Source organism: Rhipicephalus sanguineus, chromosome 8, assembly GCF_013339695.2.
Source record: "Rhipicephalus sanguineus isolate Rsan-2018 chromosome 8, BIME_Rsan_1.4, whole genome shotgun sequence".
Classification (NCBI taxonomy): Eukaryota; Metazoa; Arthropoda; class Arachnida; order Ixodida; family Ixodidae; genus Rhipicephalus; species Rhipicephalus sanguineus.
In genome coordinates this window covers 61,848,129-61,872,266 of record NC_051183.1, presented here as the reverse complement: position 1 = coordinate 61,872,266, position 24,138 = coordinate 61,848,129, and the positions used below count along the sequence as shown (strand labels likewise).

The 24,138-nt window shown below is 47.0% G+C and overlaps 2 protein-coding genes across 2 annotated transcripts in view; both read left to right on the top strand.

Moving 5' to 3' along the window:
• The window catches only part of LOC119403265 (anoctamin-4), a 152,862-nt gene extending 148,644 nt beyond the window's left edge, over positions 1-4,218 (top strand). Inside the window, exons 30-32 of the mRNA XM_049418248.1 lie at positions 655-839; positions 2,741-2,846; positions 3,975-4,218. Of these exons, the coding sequence (XP_049274205.1) occupies positions 655-839; positions 2,741-2,846; positions 3,975-4,157 (474 nt within the window). The 3' untranslated portion in view covers positions 4,158-4,218. The remainder of the gene's footprint in view (positions 1-654; positions 840-2,740; positions 2,847-3,974) is intronic.
• Positions 4,219-21,006: 16,788 nt separating this feature from the next.
• On the top strand, positions 21,007-23,711 carry LOC119403263 (uncharacterized). Its single transcript, XM_037670206.2, has 3 exons — positions 21,007-21,149; positions 22,533-22,691; positions 23,319-23,711. Exons 1-3 carry the CDS (start codon positions 21,054-21,056, stop codon positions 23,691-23,693), a joined length of 630 nt encoding a protein of 209 aa, XP_037526134.2. The 5' UTR covers positions 21,007-21,053; the 3' UTR covers positions 23,694-23,711.
• The last annotated feature ends 427 nt before the right edge of the window (positions 23,712-24,138 follow it).

The following is a 24,138-nucleotide window of genomic DNA, read 5'->3' as shown; positions in this document are numbered from 1 at the left end:
TGATACCCGTTCCCGGCATTCTACCTACAGACGCGCGCCGTTGTTATTTTAGCTGGTCTAGCGCGCCTTGCAAGCAAGCCGAGAAGCGTCCCCGCCTAAACAGAATGCATACGCGCACCTCACACCTTGGCCGGGAACAGAACCCGGATTTCTTACGGCAGAGCTGTTATGTCCGCAGTTTGTGCGGTCCGCGATGCAGACAAGGAATTATCATCATGCCGGTGCAGCCACGTCAAGCCAAGTTAAGCATAGCTGTGCCTGATTAAGCCAAGTTTATCATAGCCAAGCTTAATTAAGCCTAGTTGAGCATGGTAATACCTTATGAGGTAAGCATAATTAAGCTAATTAGGTCAGAGCCTGATTAGTCTTAATTAAGTTGAGTCGAGACTCTGATGTGTCCAGTTATGCCGAGCAAAGCGAGATTAGCTGAGCCGATCCTAATTAAGACTAAGACTGGGCCTAGTTGGTGCTACGTAGCCTAATCGGCTAATTGAGCCTAGGTTTAAAAATGGTTTACCAGTTCAAACGTACTTATTTCTGTTACTTGGTATTTCTGTAACGAAGTAATCAGGCAAGTAAGTTCCAAATGTGTTGGTGCTCTGAATGTCCATTCCCTCACAATACGCGACTCCAAGAAACCGCGTGCACGTGCAGGCGTTCCAGATCGCGTACACCAGCGACTTCATCCCCAAACTGGTGTACCGCCTCGTGTACAGCAGCGACTACAGCCTGCACGGCTTTGTGAACTTCACCTTGTCGTCGTTCGACACGAGCGACTTCGACAACGAGACGCGCCCGGACAAGGCTACGTTGGACGGCGTCGTTGTCCGAGAGTGCAGGTAGGTTACTGCGTCGATAGGCGTACGTACGGTGGGCGGTTGGAGGGGGGGGGGGGGAGAGGCGACCCCCCCACTAATCACCTAAGGGGGGCGGCGTAACAAAAACTGTCCCAAACTTTACTTAGTCGGACCCGTCCAGTCATTGCTTAAAAAGCAGGGTTTCAGCCACGCAGGTTTCTGACGATAATGGCGGCCGAAGGTCCCAGATGTTGCATTCCGAGAACTGTTTACTCCCCATCTTTACTCCCGGAAAGCCTCGGACCACAGGCAGATCATCGCGAGAAACACATCATCTATTGGTTTTCATTTTTTTCCCCTTCTACTGCGAAGCATGCTGTCTTTTGCACTCGAGCGACGAAGTGAGGGCGTTATGGGGGGGTGAGGCGCCGCAATAAAGCTTACCCCTCCCCCCGCCCCCTTAATGGGGAACCCTGCGCGCGCCTATAGCTGCACCCTGAAAGACCCCTTGTTGGCGTAGTCAGTGCATATGCGACGCTAGATGATGGAAAGATCGTAGCTCGAACTTCCGTTATATTGAACATCAAGGACTCCAGGATACGCCCATGTATTTTGGACGTGCCTTGTAGTGATTATTTTGACAAGGTCCTCTTCACAGATGTAGACGCATAGCCACGTGCAGAGTTAACCTACAGGGGAGGGGGGGGGGCAAAGGTTCATCGCGGCGCCCCCCCCCCCCCCACTTTCCTATTAATTCAGTGTAGGCGGTTGACTTTTCTCCCACCTCTTAGGTGACTGGGGTTACTCTTAGGTGACTTAGGTGACTGCCCCCCCCCCCCCCTTGTGCGCACGCCTATGTGTAGATGTCACGGCAGAGGTGAAGGAAAAATGGTAAAAAAACTGTGCTCTTTCGACCACTAACACCTCGCATCATAGCTGTGTCGCTGTATGTATTTATTTGCGCAACATTTAATCCGGCTCATCAAATCTTTTTGGTAGCATTACATCCAGCCACCTTGGCATTACATACAACTACGTCGCAAAATACATTGTTTCACAAGTTCCTCCATTGTGAGTCACGCAGAGGTACAAATGCAGACATCAATTTTTAAACAACAAATATGTGTGAAGCACCACTACTGGCGATATCTTCGCAATTTCTCTCCCTCATTTCCAAATCAGTATTGTCAAAGCTAAACACGCTCTTCGCTTGCGGACGCTGGCCGAGGCAAAAAAGGAGGGAGTGTCAGGTTTGGTGGCGAAGCTCTTGTCCCTCCTGGAGGTGTGGTAAGAGGGCAGTTTCATTTTCTTCCAATACGTGCAATTATGAACCGATTTGAAATACTCTGCCTGTGAAACTCTCCCTAGCAGGTCCTTTACAAGTTTCAATGTCTAATCAAACCTTGAAATGGAGCCTGGTAAGGGGCCCTGCTTACTAGAAGTAACAGCGGCTCCTTGTAGTATTGTCAGACTAACTAGCCTAATAAGCGGTCTTTCTAAGGGCCCTTTCAAAGGTATTCCAGCTACCGGTGAATTATACCGACTTCCCAAAGATACGACAATGTGGATAAGCTTTGCCCTTATAATCAGGTACCGCCACGGTGGTCTAGTGGTTACGGTGCTCAACTGCTGACCCGAAGGTCGAGGATCCAATCCCAGCCGCGGCCGCCGCATCGCGATAGAGGCGAAATGCAAGGGACTCGTGTACTTTGATTCATGTGCACGTTAAAGAAAACCAGATGGTGGAAAATTGCGGATTCCTCCACTACGGCGTCCCTCATAATCGTATCGCGGTTTTGGGACGTAAAACCCACTCATTATTCATAAACAGGTCCATCAACATACAACGATCCAAACTTCTAAGTTCAATTGCGTAAATGTAGTTAGCGCAGGATCTTTCTTTTTTTTCACTAGTGAGGAATCCTGCTGCTTCTTCCGTTCAGGTACAAAGGATACCGAGAGCCTCCCGGTTCGGAAAAAGAATACGAGCTCACTCTCACCTACTGGTACATATTTGCGGCTAGGCTCATCTTCGTCGTTGTGTTTGAGGTGAGCACCCTACAGGGAGTAAAAGTATGCAGTTTTTCTTTTTAGATTTGTTTTTCGCATGCAAATGCTCAACACGTTCACAATACAGTCATAACACAAGCTGGAGTGCTATAGTTCTATCTGCGAGCGTATGTGGGTTCTAATTCTGTGCGTAAGTGGTAGCGTCACAATGCACAGCGGTCAGGTTTCTGCGATAGCTACAGCAACGATACTCTTGAGCGCCCTGTGCGCTCTGCACTCTTCGGAGATGATAGTTAGATAGCTAACGATGTCTTTAATATAGGTGGAATTGGATGCGTATCACTGAGTTCTCTTACGAAGTTGCTGGAGGGGATGCTGATTTATAGACACTAGGCAGCAGATAATTACGGTAAGCAGTCGGGCAGTACAACGAGGGTCGTACGCACGCGAAGAGCATGCATCTAGTGCTGGCGACATCGTGGGACTTGTTTCGAGAGCTAGTGTTCTGCCAAAGCGCGCCCAATAACGTTACTAAAGCGGAAATAAATTTCCCGAGTTAATCTTCAGAAAAAAATATCTAGTGACGTTAGGCAAGGCATCTAAATCATAAGAAGAAATAATATTCAAGAAATTAATTCATGCTTGAAAAAAAAAGTGTGTATCTTGTGTGACGTATACCGTGTGTAGCCGCCTAATACTAATGTTGAGTAGCGCTGTGCAATGTTCACAATTGTTGGTTATCCGCATTTATAAAAATGTTGTAAACTAATGCTTGTGTAGCGCGTACCGCCACTCTGCCCCACTCCAACAGGTGCTCGTGCACAATACCGCAGTTCACCTTCGAGAAATTTGCCTCTAACGTTCCCATCTTGCATATCACCACCGCCACCCACTGCGATTATTATGTTCGACTGCTGACTCGAAGGTCGCGCGGCCGAATCCCAGACGGGGCGGCCGCATTTTCGATGCAGACGAAAATGGTAGAGACCCATGTACTTCGATTTAGGCGCACGTTAAAGAACCCCAGGTGGTCGAAATTTCCGGAGCCCTCCACTACGGTACCCCTCATAATGATATCGTAGTCTTGGGACGTGCAACCCCAACAATTATTATATTATCATCACCGCGATTTCCTTTCTCATGTTTTGTTTTCTTGCGCATGCGCAGCACGTGGTCTTCTTCGTGAAGTGGTTGGTGGCCGCGCTGATACCGGACGTGCCTCGGTCGGTGCAGCAGAGGTTGAGGCGGGAACAGATTGTGGAGCAGAATATGATCGCCGACCTGCACACACGCCAGCGAGCTCGGTCCGGTAAAAGCTCCAAAAGCGTCTCCTCCAACGTCAGCAAGTGATCGCCACCGAACTTTGCCACCTTCAAGAATTCTGCGATATTTAGGTCCTCTCGGCTGAAAAAAAAGACTGGGGGCAGTGTTGTGCGCTTCCCAGTGGATCTCGCTAGTGTCACATGCCTACGTCATTACGTGATCCCCTTTTTTTTTTTACTTTGAGCCAATTAAACGTCTGCTGACTTACGCGCCGTAATAGGCGAACGTCGGCGAACATTGGAATAAAACCCACTTACAATATTCAAGTGCAGTAAACTCACTTGGCGACCTCCGGAAATTGCAGAGATCGCATGCCTTTCAGAGAGAAAGTTTAGGCACAAGAGCAGACGAACAAGAGGCGCCATGCATTCTTCACAGAAAAGGTTTTAGTGGTACGCCGTGCTCTTAGCGATACGTCGGTTGAAATTTCCGATCGTCGTGAAAAAAATAATTGGCTCAGATCAAACTCTCTCAAACTTTAGCACGAGCGAAAGGTACCTTTGGCTTGGTCTTTCAAAGGCTATGCATACAATGTTTCATTAAGGATAGGCTTTGATGCAAATCTGATCATGAAATCAGACAGAGGTCGAGATTTAGCCGTGGCGTTGCAGTTGTGCACGAGTATACGGCGAATGCTAGCGGAGTTACACACGTTTTATAATCGAAACGCGGCCCTTGCACGTTTCGCTATTTCCTTCTGTACGCTCCGATCGTCGGCTCGTCTCTCTACCTTTCCTAGAGCTCCTCCTGGCCATGCGAGGAGAAAAAGCAGGAAGCGCGTGCATCTGTTACCAGGTAAACAGGTTCTTCTTCGCCCACTCGACAGTGTATATTGTTGGTGACATCACCTAATCGGACAGGTGACGTCACTACGGCTGCTGGGGATCGCGGAAAGACACGAAGAAGAGCACGCTAGCGTTTGCTGGTGGTTTACGTTCGCCTAGTCATGTGGTACAGCAGCGGCGAGGCTCCGAGCGAGGGCAGCTGCGACGCCTCTCCGCAGCGGATCACGTGGCGCGACGTCAGGCCTGCTACACTTACGCTGCGGCAGGTCAATGCCATCACGACACGATAAGTGACCTTTGGAGACACCGTACTAGAGTTTTCGCTTGAATTAAAGAAAATGTCCACCAAGCTAAATAGAAATTTCCGAAATCGAACCAAGCTAAATCGGAATTGCTATCCGTTGTACTCCGTCAGTAGATATGTGAGCCCATCCCCAAGCCAATGCAATATTTAGCCATTACCGGAAACATGCGTAGAATATGCCGTTTAAAACCACTGTGTGCGATCTTGACAGTGATATATTAACGCATAGTTACGTTACATACTTTATTACTTATCGTCCCATACCCTGCATACTGGATACGTACAGGAGGAAACACCAATACTGAATGCGTACAAGAGGAAACAACACAAAGAAGTGCAAGACAAACACAAGGAGAACAGAGAAGGCTAGTTGTACGAGGGAGAGTGCGTAATGTGAAACGCAAAACAACGTGAGTCTATACGTGTGTATACATAAGCCGTCTTTAACCGCATACACAAGCATCACTCTTTCTGATAAACGTGCGCAAAATAGCAAGAGCAGCAGCCGGAGCAATGTAATGAACTTCTCGCTACTCATAATTTGCAGGGAGATTTCTAGCCGTATGCGCCGAGCTTGTCAGTTCGCACCCAAGAAGCCGGACGCCAGCGCAAACGTAGTGAACACGCTAAATTAAATTTTCGTATCCAAGCAGCTTCGCTGGCCAGACATGTCAGCAGGGATGAGTGCCAATCAATTTTTAGATGTCCCGCGGCCTGGTAGTGCGCACTCACACTACGCATGCGCGACTCTCCTCCTTCCCTCTCTCCAACAGCTGCGCGTTACTCTCTCCACTTCTCTACCAGCACCTGCTTGCGCTTCTCCTGCGTTCTGGCTTCTGCTCTCACGGCGCATGCGCTACTCTCCTCCTCTAGTCTCCTCTCCTTCAAGTGGTAGAGCGCTGCGCGCGTTCAGTCCAGCACTTACTTCGGTTGACTGCTCTGAAATGCGGGCTCGACATGCCGAAATCCTCTACTGCGCAGCATCGCGATGAGCGCCAGCGCATGCGCGTTCCCTCCCCCTCTCTCTCCTCTCCAACGCTGCCTCCCTCTCGCGCGCCTGTCGACCACATTCCCCGCTCGTCCTGTGAGAATTAACGGGCAGGCTAGAGGGAAGACACGACGCGCGTAGTGTTCCTCTTCGCGTTCCACGACGCGAGGTTGGTAGCATGCCCGAGGTCGGTATCGTGCCCTACGAACGCCAACGGAGCGCGATCGTGCGAGTGCTCCGGCTTCGCATCGCCTCATGGTCTCCTTTAGCGGGAGATGGTGTAATATTTTTGTCAATTTTGCTTGCTGACATGAACGGGGTGTTACATATCATGCAACAAATGTACATCATGAGGTAAGTATATATCTCTCCCCTCCCCCTCTTCCACTAGAACGCGCCCATCATAACTTCCTTAAGTCATAAGCTTGACCTCAGATCGTCCGGATAGGACCAATTTGTCCAGTCATACAGAGCAGACCCTTAGATTCTTGAAAGGATGCGTCTTTGAGCAGATGCAACGAACCATGCAACGTCGCCTTAGCTCTCGCCGCAGTGGACCCCGCATCTCGGGTCATTATAAGCGATTCGAGGAGTGCGTGTCAGACTCTTACTAAATGTTGCATCGCCATTCGCGCTGCTGGAATCTTCAAGCGCTGTGAATATCTGGACTGCCCATACACACGCGTCGTTATCTGGACTCCAACCCACGCAGGGCTAAGTAGCGAAGAGGCTACCGATGCCTTGGCCCGCGCGCTTGATGCCCGGGACGCGCCTTTTACGTCTGTGTTATTTGTCCTTTTTTATTTCCTATATTCTTTCCTCTTTCTTTCCCCCCTATCTTTCTCTCCCCTATGTTTCCCCTTTCCCAAATGAGCAGGCAGACGTCGTGCACCTTGAGGTGGCAGTTGTCAGCCTGTTCCCTCCCTATTTCCTCTGTGTCTTCGTGTTTTCTATGTATTCAAACCAAAATAATAATAATAATAATAATAATAATAATAATAATAATAATAATAATAATAATAATAATAATAATAATAATAATAATAATCCTCCATCGCCTGACAATCCCGAACCAAATCCGGTAGCCTCATTTCGAGACATCACAGCTATGTACAATTTCCGTCCCCGGCATCGGGCATAAGCCCGACGGGTGCGGGCTCTTACGGCTATACACTAATACAGTATTGTGCCTGGCGGTACTCAAGCATTTCAATCCTGCCTTCTACGGAGAATGCCCCCATTGTCACCATCCGCTTGCGGATCCTTTCCATATGGTGTGGCCATGGCTATCTCACCCAGTGGTCCCCCAATCACCTCCCCTTCCTCGAGAGAGCAGGCAGGCTGTCCTACTCGGCTACTCGGCCTTGGAGGGCCAAGATCCCTTGTCGCCAGGGAGCGTGCCGCCGCGGAAGGCACAGGGGTCCCGGACAAGCGACCCTTCCTAGAGTTTGTACAGGGTCGGCCCTTAAGCACACCCCTCCCTCATCTCTCTGTCGTAAATAATGCCAATGAATATCTTTCAGCACCAGCACCCGTCATAATGTGGAAGAGAAGGTCACGTGGGTTCTTAGACGGGGCTCGCGAAAGTCTCGCGCAGTCTCGCGCAAGTCTCGCGGAAGGGAGCGGCAACATAGACACTTAGACACTTATTGCTCCGCGAAATTCATGTCAAAGTACACATGAGATGTCCACTATGGGAGGAAAACGAAATAGTTAAACGTGACACGAATTTCAAAGAACATGGCGTCAAATTCGTTCTGGGGAAGCGTAATCAACCTGTATATTCTCGAGACATGAAGGATGAGAGCGTCGTCTTAGACGTATATACGTTATATACGACCAGCGCAGTATCAGTCCTACCACACTAATCTTTTTTATACTACAATGTGTGTTCACGCTTATCGTTGGAAGATTCGTCAACATCATCACTTTTTTTAATGCTAAGAACACACTAAGGACAATATGCGACAAAGCTGGTGGCTGTGTTAACAAAATAATAGCAGCTATTGAATAAAAATATATGTGTAAACAAAAACACAAAAAAAACTTACGCTAAAAGCAGTAAGACTGCTTGTTCACGATTGGCACATCTTTGCGTAAACATACATAAATATTAATATATAACGATAAGAATAATAATATTATTATTATTTAATGATAGTAATTAAATGATCTGTTCATGTGACTGGATTTTTAAAGTTTTACTTTTGTATTACATTAATACGTTGTTACTTTTTGTCTAGAGACGATCGTTCGATATCCTTTATCTTCTTCCCCATCATCAGCACCTAATGTACTGTCTTTCGGGGCTTTCTATCTTGGATATAGTGACGGGAAGATTGCCGATGCCCTGCAGGAGGTTCTTAAAGGTTTACAGAGATTTAGGCTATAAAATCAATTTTTACTCTTGTTTTTCCACGTTTCAAAATTTCTTTATTCTTTTTTATTCAAATTCTCCGCTTCGTTGCTTATATTATATTCTATATTCTATTATTCTATTCTTAACTTTTTTTTCCATTTTTAATTCTTTCATCTCAAATACAAAACAAATTTAAGCTTTAATTTAAGAATTATATTTTTTAAAACAGTCCGGCTCTTGGCCAATCCACCAGCGTGGGTGTATGACAGAGTTTCAAGGATCTACTCTACTCTACTCTACCTAACGATCGAGCACGCCAGCAGTGGGTCAGACTCCAATTATCGCTGCTTAGCTCTCTTTCATCGGATTCTTTTTCTCGGCGCGAAAACGGCACAGGACCGCCGCCTAAGTAGCCTTTGCACTGCGCTTCTCAGGAGAGCATCGCTTGGTGCACCTGTTTCAGAACAGCTCGGAGATGTGGTTCCTCTTCCGACGGGTAAGCACGCCAAGCCTTGACGGCTCATTTTGCGATGTAAATTTACAGTTTTAGAGTAGGTTACCCTCAGCTTTGCGTAAGCGGTCGCTTCACGCTGTCACGAGCGCGCAAGCGTCATACGCTAACCACTTTTTGGGCTCGCGCTCCGGCTCCTACTTTTCGAAGATAGCGCACGTATCCAAGAGGCCCCAAAAGATCACTTGCGCTGAGCTTGTGCACATTCAGATTCACTTGCGTTGGGTTTCGCGGAGGGCAAATCATACTCTAAAACATCTACCGCTCGCTCACGCAAACCCAGTGAACCTAAGCAAGTGAAGGTTTGAAGGTTTGAGCAAAACACGGCAGGCAAACGAAGTGGCAAGAAGACCTGCGTGTTTACGTCAACAATGACGGCATGTTGTGACGGCACAATGTGACTTCATGACATAACAGGCAACCATAATGTGTGTCGTCATCGCTACGTCACACATTTACATCATAACATGACGTCGCATGATGACTTCCTCAGATGACAGCGTCGATCGGTCAAAGGTGGGCCGATCCCGGAGTCTGTGGAACAACACCGCATGAGCTGCAGAAAGCTGCAGGGTAAGGTACATTGCAATCGATCGAGATCGTCAAGGTAATTTAATTCATATGCCTCACACTGCTGCTTGTTGTATCTTGCATGATGCCTGGTACCGGATTGTTTAACTTCAATGGTTACGAAGTGTGCTGCAGGCTTTGGCCGTCAGATGTTTCAGAGGTTGTAAAATGCTGCCATTTTTCTTTACCTACAAACTCCTTGACGTTCTAGTTCAAGAGATACAATGTGAGGAGCAGATAGTGCACAATGCACGGTGTAAAAATAGTTTCATCTCTAGATGAACATCCCACCCACCACGTAGTAACCAGGTACGAATTTAGGCTGCAAATGGCATTCTATCGCGTTGTTCATTGTTTCGCTGTATGATTTCGCATGGTCAGAAGCTACAGGCCAGTCAGCGCTTGTCTCTTTTCCTGGATTCGTCGTTCGTTTAAGTTTGTTGGGCTCCTAATGTTTTGTCCGGCAGAGTACTAACTCGTCGAAACCTTCAGTGTTCATAAGCCTCGTTAGTGTGCTTGCCGACTTTTCCCTTCTCTTGTGGCTCCTAACGCGTCGAGATGCTGCTTTAGAGTGTATTGTTTGTGGGTCGGCAACACTGCTAGTTAGTTAGTGTTGTCCATACACTCTTGTGGGAAGTAATAACATTGTACATGCATGTGTACGACTACGTCGCTGCCTCACTGCAGCAAACGCCTCGCACACTACGACACAGCTCACCTTAGGAAATCGCCGAATACATATTAACAGCGGAGCGGATCAAGCTCTTCGTTCCGCCGGTTCGCGTGCCCAGAAAACTATCATCATCATGAACGGCCTCTAACTTATAGCTGCGCTAGCGCGTGCAAAGCAATAACTAAGCCGGCGCCCGCTATCCTTATCCTCTTCTTCATCTCAAGATTTACTATAAATAGACAGTTTGCTCTTGGCGACATACATTCGAGGAATGAAGATAGAGGACATCTTTGTGTATCGCTTAGTAATTTGGCGGATAAGGCCTGTGGCCAGCACACCCATTGATGTTGCCACGATGGATGTGCAATGTAGGCGTGTCTTTAATGCGTGCGCCTTCTGAAGAAAACAAAAACAAGCACACAACAAATAAATCGGAGATAAAGAAACAGAGAGAAAGAGAGAGAAAGAGAGACAGAAAATACAGGGAGAGAAACAGAGAGGAACCGAGAGAGAGAGAGCACCCAGCTAATTAAGACCATGCGAATTAACACCATGGTAAGACCTCGCTGATTAATACCGTGCTAATTAAGCACGCAGTAATTGAGACCTTCCTAATAATCTAGATCGGCCCGAAGCTCCGCTGTTAGCCGAGCCTTGTGCCACTTGTACAAGGTGCCCACATTTTCTTTTTCCGACATGTACGCGGCCCAAAGCAGAAAGTGGCTCCCCAGCCGCCCAAGACCCCACCGGGCTGCCACGCGCCGCTGTCCAGGATGCGACGATTTAGGCTGTGGCTTGTCAGACTCGCAAACAACGCCGCCTTCGTGGAGTACCTGCATGTCCTGCTGGTGCTGCTGATATTCACCAACATCGGCCTGTTCATCCGCTGGTGGGAGAACCGATACCCGAGGCCACCTCTGGGCATCCTCAGAGGAGAGCTCCTCAAAGACTACGACCGCTACTCCCCGGATGACAAACATATCGAAACAGTACTGGTGAGTTTCGATGCTTCACATGTGTTGAATGTGGACATATATGTATTTAAATAAGGCTGTCTCTCTCTTCCTTAAGTAAATATACAAAAGACACTGTGACATCGCTTTCCGATACACGTAGTATATGACATATACAGAGTTCCCCAGCTATTCCTAGCCAAAGTTTGAAAATATGCCGACGCACTTTATGACGGTATGACTAGGTGCATGTTGTTGACGACATACAGGTGCTGCAACAATTCCAGCTGCTGACAATCCTTATTGAACTCAACCAAATGGGCACAGGGTATGCCCTATACCTCTCATGTATTTTAAGGCTTCTTTAAGACTCATTTTCTCTGAAACTGTTATATGTAAAGCGTTAGGGATTGTTTCATTTTATTTGTCGGCGTATCTTCTTGCAGTGGAACTATAATTACAGTTGTATTTCAAGTTCTGACATTTTTGCAATTTTCTTAGCAAAGGAAGTAGTATTTGTCAATATTTTTTATGAAAAACTGCCAAAAAATAAAACATATTTTGCATACGTACACCATTCTACTTCAGTAGCTTTATATTGATGCTTGGTTTATTCTGGTAAAACGTCAGCCTTCGGTTTCTTTCAGTTTTGATAATGGGGCAAATGCAACAAAAGATTGATTTCGAGATTTTGAGAGTAAAAGAGGAAAACAAGTTTATTTTATGTTTTGTTCAAAAAGAAGATGTACTGAACAATTTATTTCATAGCAATGTTCCACATAGTCATCACACGAATCCGCTTTTCGCTTCTTTTGTTGTTTTCTTGGTTCCCTGGCTTGTTTTCTTATAGCTTCTGTCTCTCTATTGGCCAAATACTTTCGATGGCGGTTGATCTCACCCAACAATATCACAGTGTTGCGCCTCGGTGATATGCCAAGCGGCCTTGAAAACGGTTGCGCGGGCCATGCAAGCCTTTTTGAAAGTTAGAATGTTATCAAAGGTGTCAATTTAGAGGGCTTCCGTTCCAAAGAACACGATCCATGGTGTTCTCTACGAGTGCCACGGTTCCTCCGCATTCTGTGCAGACACAGTTACTCGTAATCGCGGTTTGTATAAGCTCCACGTCAATCATAGCATAGCCATTGTCATTACAGTTAACATTTTGTCCTTGCGGCGACGCGTAATGAAGACAAAGCTTATACTTTCTGAAGTGCTCGCACGAGTGCTTTCGTTCTCGTTTCTGTTAGTAGCCGAAGCGTGTCGATTTCCAATTATACGGCGCCTTCTAAACAGTTTCCTTGATTCGTCCTCACGATAATATTTTTTGCTGTCGCAACAAAATCAACAAAGCAGCAACTATACTCAAATAAATGCATAGAACTGCGTTGCGTCTCCGTGCGCGTCTCACACACACAAGGCAAGTGGACTTGGCAAACGAAACGCTTGTTAAAAAAAACTGCACCATGTGCTTTTAAGTACCCGGAATACTTTTTTAAAGCCTGCTAAGCTCAGGGAAACTACCAGTTTCGATTTTTCAAAAATTCACTTGAGGCAGAAAGCCGAGATTTTGCACCGTCTAGAAAAAGGGGCTTGGCTGCTCGTCAGTTGGTCTCGAAAACCTAGTCTTATTGGCTCAATCAAACCTCGCAAAAATGTGTGGAGCACTGTATATTGTTAAGGAAGCTTGGCCTTGTCATTTCAAACAAGCAAAAAAAAAAACAAATTTCAATTTTTTTTAAAAAAGCTTACCCTAACCTGTGTACTTAATTTTCATAAATTATTCAGACAGTTAATTGGCCCTTAAGTCAAGTTATACTCAGATATCACATATATCCAATGTGGTATAAATTGAATCATGACCATGGATTTCGTTCCAGTTTTATTTTTTAAAACACATCTTCTGAATATTTGGTAACCGGAACGAAGTGCTTCACCGGAAATGCTTGGATAGGAAAGAAGAGTATCACTCCGTGCTCGTCCCAGTAATAACCGTATGTCCCCGTCTAACACCGTACACGCTGGTACTCCACAATGATCTTGTATAGGCCCTCTTCTTTTCCTAATTTGCATTCATGGTTTACTCAACGAGTTTTCTTTCAAAATTTACCCTCGACCACTCGCTTCGCTACGCGATGCGTTAAGCCACTCCGCCACCACACATACATCATCCAGCATATTAACGGCGCGGTGTTCTTATACACCATTTACCGCTGACGGTACGCAGAGTTCGGAGGTGCTTCAGCGTGGCGGAGACTTGTTCACTGTCACCCTCGAGATGGCGCAAAGGGCGCGCTTAAAGGTTATGACGCCGCTCGTCCTTCGCCAGTGTTGGGATGCGCGCCTCTACCAAGTAGTTGACCTGCAGGGCATGGTCTCCCGTTCTCGCGCGCTTAGCTCTTGAGGGGTGGGGGGTTGTAAGTGTGTTGCTTCCACAGTAAAGTTTCCGGTGAAGCCATAGACCGCACTAAGGTCACTTTGCTCGCTGCAGCGACCGTGTTTGCGAAAGGAATGAGCTGCTAGCCTTTCTTCGTATGACATTTCAATTTGTGGCTATCGCATTCATTGCTTTGCCCTTGCGGCGATACAGTGACTTTTTCAAAACATCCTTAAAGACTTCCTTTCGAGCTACAAACGAAGTGGGTGGCAATTTCCACTTTCGTGAAGCTTGCTATACACTGCATTCCGCAGATTTGTCGAATCGTAATTGACGATTGAAAGTAACGTTTTCCTTTGTTGTTGTTGTTATTTGTTGTCATTATACTACAACTATTGTTGTTGTTGTCGGCGTCGTTGTTGTTGTCGATGTCCACATATGAAGGAAGTTTACATTGCCAAAATGATAGCAGAGGACCTAAATGCGGCGCGTCTGCAGTCGCAGGTATTTCATCCCGACGTCAAGCCTACCAAAGAGTGTACGACTCCGGCATGCAGGTGGTTCAAGAAGACGATGTCCGACGCCTCGGGGCCAGCGCCCACTGCGTGCGACGACTTCTACGAGCACGTGTGCAGTGGCCACAAGCATTTCTACAGGCGCGCCTCGCAAGGCCTCATGGTAGCCGTCGTCAAGCGCGTCCTGAAGAACGCTAAGTCGCGCGACGAACAGCAACGGTCCGAAGAGTCCGACCACGTTCGCATGCTCCAACACTGCGTCGAGGGCGAGAGCGACGCCTCCGACTTTGCCTTCGGCTGGTGAGTGCGCTCTTTACAAATTTACTTGAGAACCGCTATTCACCCTTACTGTAATTGAGGCGCTGTATTTGCAACTACGAGTAAATATAGATCTTTAGAATAGGGTTCGTAGCGCTTGCGTTGCTTGTGTACGTGCGCTATTTGAAATCCGAAGGTCGCGGGATTGAATCCCGCCCACGGCGGCCGAATTTCTCTAGAGGTGACGTGCTAGAGGTCCTTTTACTTAGATTTAGGTGCACGTTAAAGAACAACAGATGGTCAAAATTATAACTTCTACTACGGCGTCCGTCGTAATCATATCGTGGTTTTGGGACGGAAAGCCTTAACAATTATTACCTGTTTTTGAAATATACCGAGCATACTCAAGAGGATAACGTTTGACGCATGCTCAGTGGCGGCCAACGCCAACTCAAAGTGTTGCGTACCCTGTTCTAAAACTGCGTCACAAATCTCAGGCGTAGTCCAAAAAGGAAATGAGTATTTGGGGTGTCCATCTATCCTCCGGACAGATACAAACCTTTACAAACCAGCGGTATGGATTGTGAAGCGCGATGCGAGCATGCCATCTTGCAAGCATTCTGCGACGGCTCAAAGAACTGAGCGGACCGGTCGCACTGTGTTAGTGTCTCCGCCGGCATCTTCGCGCGTTTAATTCTGCAGCTCACTTTCCCTCAAGCGGGAAGCGACTCAAAGCGTTTGCTCTTTTTTTTTGGCTGTGGTAATCACATCAGCGCTGTGAAGTCAGTACTCTAGGCCATCGAGTGGGACGTGTTCGTGTATGCCTGTGCGTGCAGGCACCATGCTCGCTAGTTTAATCAGTACGCGATTGTCTATTACAACATATAAGGCCGATAAAAGTATGAAGATTATTATAGCGGTTAGATGCTCGGATAACACCATCAGTGCTTTACCTTAAAGGGCCCAAGCACTCTCCGACAATACATACACCGGGCGCGTAATTCTCTTCTGGCGTTTCTCGTCATTTCAGCGCGATTCGTGACGCCGTCAGTCTGTTCACGTGAGGTCATTAGGAAATAAGCTCTCCATTGGTCCATATACGGCGGCACATACGTTGTTAATTGCGTCTTACCTTGCCTTGTTATGCAGTCGCGCGCCCGTTCTGCCTTGTCCCGTGTGACTGTCGTGCGTGATCAACCGACTTCACTTCGTTTTGAGCATTTTTGACAGCCCTAGCATAGATAACAGCCTGTAAAAAAGCGAAAAGCGCGAAATCTTGATAGGCTCAACGTATATAGTGATGACGTTGCCCACGTGGTTTATGAAAGAATAAGTAGCGAGGAGGAGATAGGACCTGTACGAAGGGTATTGAAGGCCAGAAAGGAGCCACTCTCGTCTTTCAAATCGAAGTGATTTAGTGGCCTTTTCAAGGTCGAAACGGTAACCTATTTGCCCTTACGCTCGCATTAGACTAAACTACTTTATGTGCGTGCATTCATTACGCTTAACGTGTACTGCTAAATAGTTTGATCAACAGCTGAATGAATATTTGGCCCTTGCGTCAAAAAAAAAACACAATCAAATGATCATTTTTCGATAAAAAGTAAGAAGTAAATCAGCTCAAATCACTTTCATGTTTCTTATCTCTTCCCAACCGCAGTGATTTCAGCAAGATTAATGGCACCACTTCCCGAGCTTGTCCCACAGATTATCCACTCGTGCCTCACGTTTTGTCGGAGATTGTCCTTAAGGAAAACCCTCACGTGACTGCCGAAGAGTTCGTGGCTGATTTCAAAAGGTAAGAGCTAGCCTCCCACTCCACACTTATGTTTATATCATGTGCACTGCATAAGCTCCAAGCACCGGACTTCCAGGGCGCTATCAACTGCTAGCATATATTTCACAAATATATGATAGCAGCTGACGTATTCAAAAAGTAATCGTAGAAAGTCGTACAAGTGGTACACTTAAAGTAATTTTGTTGTAGACTAAGCTAAGGAAAATGTAGTTAAGGTTGGTCATGCGCTCTGTTTAATAGGAAGCCGCGACATATTTATGTTCATTTTCACTATTTAATAGAATTACGTTTTTATCTAGCCTAAAAATTAGCAGCCTACATGTTTCTTGTGAAGTAGCATGGTAATTCGAGTTTATTGATAACCGCTATGCATAGATATCTTGAGATATCTTTGTCATTGGTTATGAATAAGGAACCCGTCTTGCAGTAAATGGGGCTGTTGTTGTTGTTGTTGTTGTTGTTGTTGTTGTTGTTGTTGTTGTTGTTGTTGTTGTTGTTGTTGTTGTTGTTGTTGTTGTTGTTGTTGTTGTTGTTGTTGTTGTTGTTGTTGTTGTTGTTGTTGTTGTTTACGTGGTAACTAGAGACGCAAATAATTTTTTGCATGCAACCCATATAGCGGTGATATTCACAAATAATAAAGCACAGAATGCGATCGGCTGCCGCAGGCCCGCGCAGCTCGTATTGATGGGTGGGGTGTGCGATGATCACTATGGTAGAACTGGTACGTAAGCACTTCCTTAAGCACTAACCTTCCTGCGACCTTCTGTCGCGATTGGCTTTTTTCTATTAAAGATAATTTAAATATTCTTGTACTGTTCTAGGCCAGTAGTAGTAGCATTGGTAGACGTAGACCAGTAAATTCTTCATCATCCTCATCATGATCCGCAAAAGCAGCAATAAAGTTTGTGCAGCTACGTAGGTGCGCATATTGCCTTAGGAACGCGTAGAGCGTGCTTCGCTACTTCGCAAAGTCTCTTGATTTATTACTTAGTGGTTACCTCGCAAAGGCACTTGCAGACTCTGTAAGAAAGTTTATGGCGGATTGTGTGCAGGAAGCTGTGCCAGCCTTAGGAACGCGTAAATCGAACGCGTGTCCTTGCACAGTCACAGCTAACGCTGTGACTGTGCTGCGCGCTCCACGCAGGCCCTGCGGTATTTTTTTACTGAATCTTTGTTTTGGTACACTGGTATGCAGGTGACGCGTAAACGCGAGAACCGGTACTTCTTTGAGCCGGAACTCAAGGTCGTTAGCTGAATACTGCTTTAACGGACGCTGGGAGTGATATCTTGCGCCACTTCGTTTAACCTCAGTTACAGTCAATTCTCTTTTACGTTTGGCGAGTTTTGTTACCGTAAGAGGTCCTAAAATATTTGACCACGATTTCACCACCGCCGAAAATTTGCGCCCGCAGCAAAGTAGCGCACTTTGTTACGGCAATATCTGTGACTCGTCTGCTTGAACTCCGCGCCACGAGGTCCCGTCAGCACTCCGGTCGCTCACGCTACCTTCCCATGGTCACCCAGTATTCCGCAAACCCTAAGAAGTTTGTGGAGAAACTCAAGCTATTTATTGGCGATTTTTTGATCCGTTGTCGGTGCGCATGAACTTGTTGGTTTGCGGTCTTTCAGATCCGTTGAAGACCTCCAAATTTCCTCAAAACTGGAGCACAAAAGGGACCACACTCCTAAAGGCATAACGGTCGATGTAAAAGAAGCCGTCTGTAGGTGGCTAGCTGATTCGGCTCGCTGCCACTTGAGTGGAATATCCCATGCCTCCGGTGACGTCATGATGGAATATCAGCAGCTGTGGAACGAGCTCTTCTTCGCACCTCTCATTGAAAAACAGGTAAAAAAACATTCTGGGGTTTTACGTACCAAATCACTATAAGATTACGAAGCACTTCGTATTGTAGGCATCGGGATTAATTTTGACCATCTATGGTTCTTTAGCGGCACCGAAAACTGTGTACGCGTATGGTCATATATGGCATCATGTGTAAAGGGCCCATATGTGAACATATAAATGTTGGGCAGAGATGGTCATATATTGCAGCATATAAGGAGGTGTTTTGCGCTTTTTTTCCTATGAAAATACAGCCACCATGTCCTGGAATCGAACGCGTGTCCTTGACCTTAGCAGCGCAGCACCTCATCGCTAACCTATCCCAGTGGGTGCAGGTACCAATGGTATTTTGTCGGTGTGTTTGTGACTCCTTGTCGATTAACCCTGCAATAATCCCTGAACACAATTCCGCATCACGTACACTTGAAACAACAGGTACACCTTAAATTTGGGTGGGAGGGTGTTTGTGAGAAAATGCAATTCGGTATAATCTGTGCTAAAACTCGGTACAGCCGCTACTTCGTAGTTGGTTCGCAGAATTACGAAAATCTGCAAACTTCCTCCAGGGGACTCAAGCGTTACAGAAGCTTATGCGATAACTTTCGCGCGTTGAAACGAGAGCCTTAAGGTGTGAAACTCAGCCTTACTTATAACATACGCTCGGCAATCCAAATGCATCTCATGTTATTCAGATCACGACAAATGAAGGAAGGAAACCTTGAAGGCTCGTTTCTTTGTGTGACACAACCTTAACGAATACGAGCAGATAACGAAGCGAAGGAACGTAATGGGGACGGTAATTGTACTGTTTAAAGTGTATTGTAGTAAGAGGGATGTGAATGGGAAGAAAGTAAAGTGTACGAAAAGACAACTGGCCGATGGCAGGGACCGAACCTGCAACCTTCGGATCCGAAGGCTGCGGGATCGCTCTCTGCCTTCGGCAGAGACACCGGGCAACAGAAACATCGGGATCTTTGAGCGCATGTCTCTTTAATCGCTCAATATAGCCTATAACAACTACATATGAATTCACTGCAGCAAGATTGACTATACCACACCCACCATATACACAGCTTCGCTGGCTTCGATCTTCGTAGTATTGGAGGGGCTCTGAATTTTTTTAGGTGTGACGTATTTGATTTGACAGCAGCAGTAGCGGCTGTCGCGGTCATCGAAACCCACAGAGGTTCACAGATATAAGAGCTTCTCCTTTGAAACATAAAGCCCCTCACATTTTTCTTATGCTTCTCTGCTGCTCGCGCGTGTAGGAGGACAGCGTGCTGTGGGAGATGCTCGGTGGCGGCAAGGACGCCCGCAAGCAAGCGTGCGCCCTCATTCACGAAAGACTCTTCAGGGCGCAAAGCCTCCAGGCAGCCACCGCTGTGCTGGACAGGATCATGGGCGACGTCGAGGAGAAAATTGCTCAGGTCTTGGACAACGTGCAGCACGTGCTCAGTCAGCGAGTGTCTTACTGGCTTTCTAGGTATGTTCGTGGCATTGTTATTAATGCGTAAGCATTTCTTTTTTTCGAGGAACCCGTCAAAAATTGGAGCAAGGTCGTGTCCCTCACGGCGGCGCTGTGTGAATGGCTAGAGACTTGACAATTGCAAATGTGATGTTGCAAAGTGAGAACTGTGTAGATGGGAGCGATCGGATACCCTCTGTAACACTTGAAAGAGAAAGCCCGCTGCGCACTTGGTAATGCATTGAGCTATACAACAGGGGGGGACCAGACTTCGAGCAAGACATAGCAAGCCACACTATGAGAAACACGCATTGAATTATGCACACGTTCTCAGTCGATTGAATTGCTCCTCCACCCCCCCCCCCCCCCTTTTGGAGCTTTCTGCACATCACAGGGTGTTGCGGTGCTTGCTGGATCGGCCCACCATGGAGCAAACGACGATGCCATGTAGTGACGTCACATGGCGACATCACAACATGGCGTCATCAACGACGTAGGTTACGCGGGTTTTTGTACCACTTCATTCGCCTGCCGCATTGCGATCAAAGCGTCGCTCAACGAGACACTCAAGGCTTTCACCTTTAATAAAACCCTGGCAATGTACACACCACCACGCGACAGTCAACGGAGTGGCATCACTAAATTGTAAAAAATACGGACAAGTAAGAACAGAAGAGGTGGTCGAGAGCGCATCGCCATTGACGTTATATAGCGGTGCTCAATGAAACACAAGCCCGGGCCGCTCAAACACAAAACACCGAGCAACACCGCCTACGGAGGCTTTTACGCGAATCCTTTTTTATAGGATGTCAACCAACATTCATTACAGCCACTTTTTAAATACGAACAGCATTTATGGAGCCATCCCAGTGGATTTCGGAAGGGCGATGTGTATGACCGGACAGACCAAGCGATTCTGCTATATCTTTGTTAACACGTAACCTAATATATTTCAGTGTACCAGGTTGCCAGCTTATATAGAGCAGATGTTAAATATGAGTCGTGGCGGAAGAATGACCTTTTTTTACCATAGTGTTGCCCACTGGCCTACAAAACTTGCGATTCCAATTGAAATCATTGGGCCTTAAAAAGCTAACTCTTTTTCATAAGCTTCAGCCTCATCCTACACTACACGGAGGACTCTCCTTTCTCAGCCACAGTACACATGTCGAATCGATCATCGACATAGGGTTGATTCAGTCATTTACCAATAAATTATCTTTGAATTCATTTTTCCTAGCTCATTATATAATTAAAACCGTACTACCGAAGTCGTCGTATTCTTGAACAATAACCAACAATTTCTAGCCGCTTTATCTATAGCATTTTATATTCACATGTGTTTTAGATGATATTGTACAATCCGAAGCTCATGTGAAAGCGTGGTTTGCATAGCAGCCGTCAAATGTTGACTGAATATTTCATATGCCGCCCATAGTGTTGCTCGCATACGTTAACCACGCGGCATTCTACGTTCCCAGGCACGAAGAAGACGAGCTCCTTCGCTACCAAGTGAAGCGAAGACCGATGTACCTGTCCGAGCTGCAGGCAGTGGACGCGGAACTAGCGGGAGTGTCCGAGCCGTCGGCTTCTGACCTTGGCACGTCCGTCTTCTCATGGAAGGTGCGATGCGGCGATATCGTCTTGTGGTTGTTACCGCGAAGAACGCAGCAGTCGAACCGGTGAACGCACGAACGGGGCGGACTACAGTTACGGAGGCCCGTCACATCAACGATAGCAGTATAGTGACAGCGCAGAAGTTATCACACACGCGTAGTGGCCAAACTGTAGGTTACATCATCATACCGTATAGCTGAAGTACCGCGATTTGAGGAGTACAAAGCCAACCTAAATGACACGACTCTCGCTACCCTCGCAACTAATTTTATTTCACAAAGACTATTTCTAATATATATGCAGCCGCGCACCCCCGACCGACACAAAGGAACTAACACGTCAAATGCGTTCTCAAGAACATCGAGCACATTCAAACGATAGGACAAGGCATGTCTAGCTTAGAGACATAAAAAAGATACAGACGATGGTAACAGCCGCATAAGATGTATTTCTAGCAACTCCACTGCATATTTCTTCCTGTGTCGTTCTGAAATAAAATTAGTTGCGAGTGTAGCGAGGGGTCGTGTCTTTCTTGTCCGCTTTGTCTTGTCAAAGTTCGCTACTTCACTACGCGGTATGACGACCAATCACCAACTAGGCCAGCTTTCACCCCTATTGAACCGTGTGTTACATACGCCAAAGGGGACACGGGCAGACTACTCACGCCTAAAAAATGCTGCGTCGCCATGCGCTTCGACCACTGCACGTGTGTGACTGCTGCCCGGCCGTCACTATAAGGGCAGTTATTGAATTGACGTTCTCTCACCATTATTGAAAAGTCTGAACTCTCAAACGGGCAAACCTGTACCCAGCAAAAGACACTCACAGTAGTCATAGCGGTGAGCACGGTCGTCGATCGTCAACAGTCTGTCCCTTGGTTGAAACGCGTCGACTGTTGTACATGCGTCATCGTGGATTCCAACGTTATCGCTGGTTCTCGCGCAACTAAGTTCCAGCAGGTGCGCACATTTTCGCTTTACGCAGGCAGCATATTGACAAATCATTATAATATTCGATAGCATTCGAGAATGTTTCGATACAGTCAGTCGCGGCTTGCGCCGAGACATCATTTAAGTACAACTGCTCCGGACCCCACGCAATATCACGCTGAGTGCTAGCGCTGCCGAAGTGTCCAGCCCTTTCCCACACTTCATGAACGCATCAAAGGACATTCCTAGTCGTCCTAATCTTACACGTTCCTAATATTTCTAAGGTCGAACATTCCTAATGGTCTTAATGTGGGGCATGCCAAATAGCCCTAATGTATTACATTCAAAATGGTCCTAGTGTGGCACGTTCCTGACGGTCCAGATGTGGGACATTCCTAATGGTCCTGATGTGGGACCTTCTCAATTGTCCTAATGTCTGACATTCCGAATGGTCCGACAGGTGAGGTACGACCGTACCAGGAACATGCTGACCGTACCCCATGGCCTCATGGCGGTCATGGTGAAGAGTGACGATGAGGAGCCCGTGCTGGCTGGCCCCGTTTCGGCACCCCTTATGCGGCTGCTGCTACCACGGCCGGAGGGACCGTACTCCTGGAAGGTGAGCTCATTGGCGTGCACACACACACGTGTTGTGTGTGTGTGTGTGTGTGTGCGTGAGTGTGTGTGTGTGTGTGTGCGTGTGTGTGTGTGTGTGTGTGTTTGTATGAGAGAGAGAGAGAAAGTTACAGTGAAAAGCACCATTTACTCTGGCGTCGGTCCCCGGCCGAAAGCTCAGAATTAATGTTATGTTTTTCACTCTGACATTCTTTCATATAATTAAACCAATATCCACGAATATTCTTTTGAAAAAAATATATATATTTATTATCTAATCACGGGGATCACGAACACACGGGAGTAACAGAAGCGGGTATATTACAATATTCACGAGTAGTTGTGCCGCCGAAGGGCTGCCAACATCTCGCGCAGCATGCCACCTTCTTCTGTGTCTCTTTGTCGCTAGGTTGTCTCCAACGGCGTGCTCGTGTGCAATGATGCCTCATAACAATACATATAATCGCACCATGTACTTTTTGCTTGTTTTGCTGTCGTGCTCACACCTTGTCATATCTTTCAATTCTCGCGTTCAACGTTCATGCTCCCCAACCTCTTTTGTAGTACCATGCCATGGCAGTTTTCTGGAAGTATTCAAAGTAAATAAATAGATGAATAAATAAATTCGCAGGACGGTCATGACCAGCACCTTGCCTACGTCAGAGAATGCTTGCGGTCGGCGCACAACGCCAGCTTGGACGTGGAGGGCGACTCGGCGCTTCTCGAGGAGCTCATCTACGAAACCGCTCTGCTGGGGCCGCTATTCGACGTCTACCGCATGACCATATTCGAGACGTTCGACGGGGACGTGTACCTGCACCCGGATTACGACAACTGGCAGCTGTTCTATGTCATCTGGACCATGACGCACTGCGGCGAGCCTCGACGAGCCGATTTGGTGAACGCTGTGCTGAGGAACTCCGTGCGCTTCACGCGTAGCTTCAACTGCGGCCTCAAGGACGCCATGTATCAGAGAAGGAAGTGCAACTTCTGGGTTTACTGGTGACCAATAAGATACGGGTGCCGTCTGATATGTGCGACATTGCCTGTCTGATGTCACTTTTTTTTCTCACACACATGTTTTTTACCCTAATTTTGTAATGAAATAGTTTGTAGCAATTAATAAAAAACAGTCAGTGCATGACATAACACTTTTATTGCATGTACATTCTAGCCCAGCTGCGAGAGCGAAGCCTGCTAAGAGGGACAGCATGGGTAAAGCTAAGTGGGCGAGAGGGAAGCCTCTAAAGTGGAGCAAGTTGAGCCTGGTATAGATAAAGAGTAGCGTGTGGAGAGGGTGAACCTGGGTAGAGAGGAAGAGAGCTAAGGCGAAGCTGTGGCGGGAGAGGAGCGGGTGGTGTGGGGAGGGCGAGACAGCAGGAGCGCGATTGGCTGTGCCGGTGAAAAGAGTCGACCAACGGTAGAGCGCGCTCGAGCACAGGTGATGCTGG

Coding starts and splice junctions, on each gene's coding strand:
- LOC119403263 (XM_037670206.2), top strand. CDS start 21,054: ATGTACCTGTCCGAGCTGCAGGCAGTGGACGCGGAACTAGCGGGAGTG. Junction 21,150..22,532: donor CGTCCGTCTTCTCATGGAAG/GTGCGATGCGGC, acceptor ATGGTCCGACAG/GTGAGGTACGACCGTACCAG. Junction 22,692..23,318: donor AGGGACCGTACTCCTGGAAG/GTGAGCTCATTG, acceptor ATAAATTCGCAG/GACGGTCATGACCAGCACCT.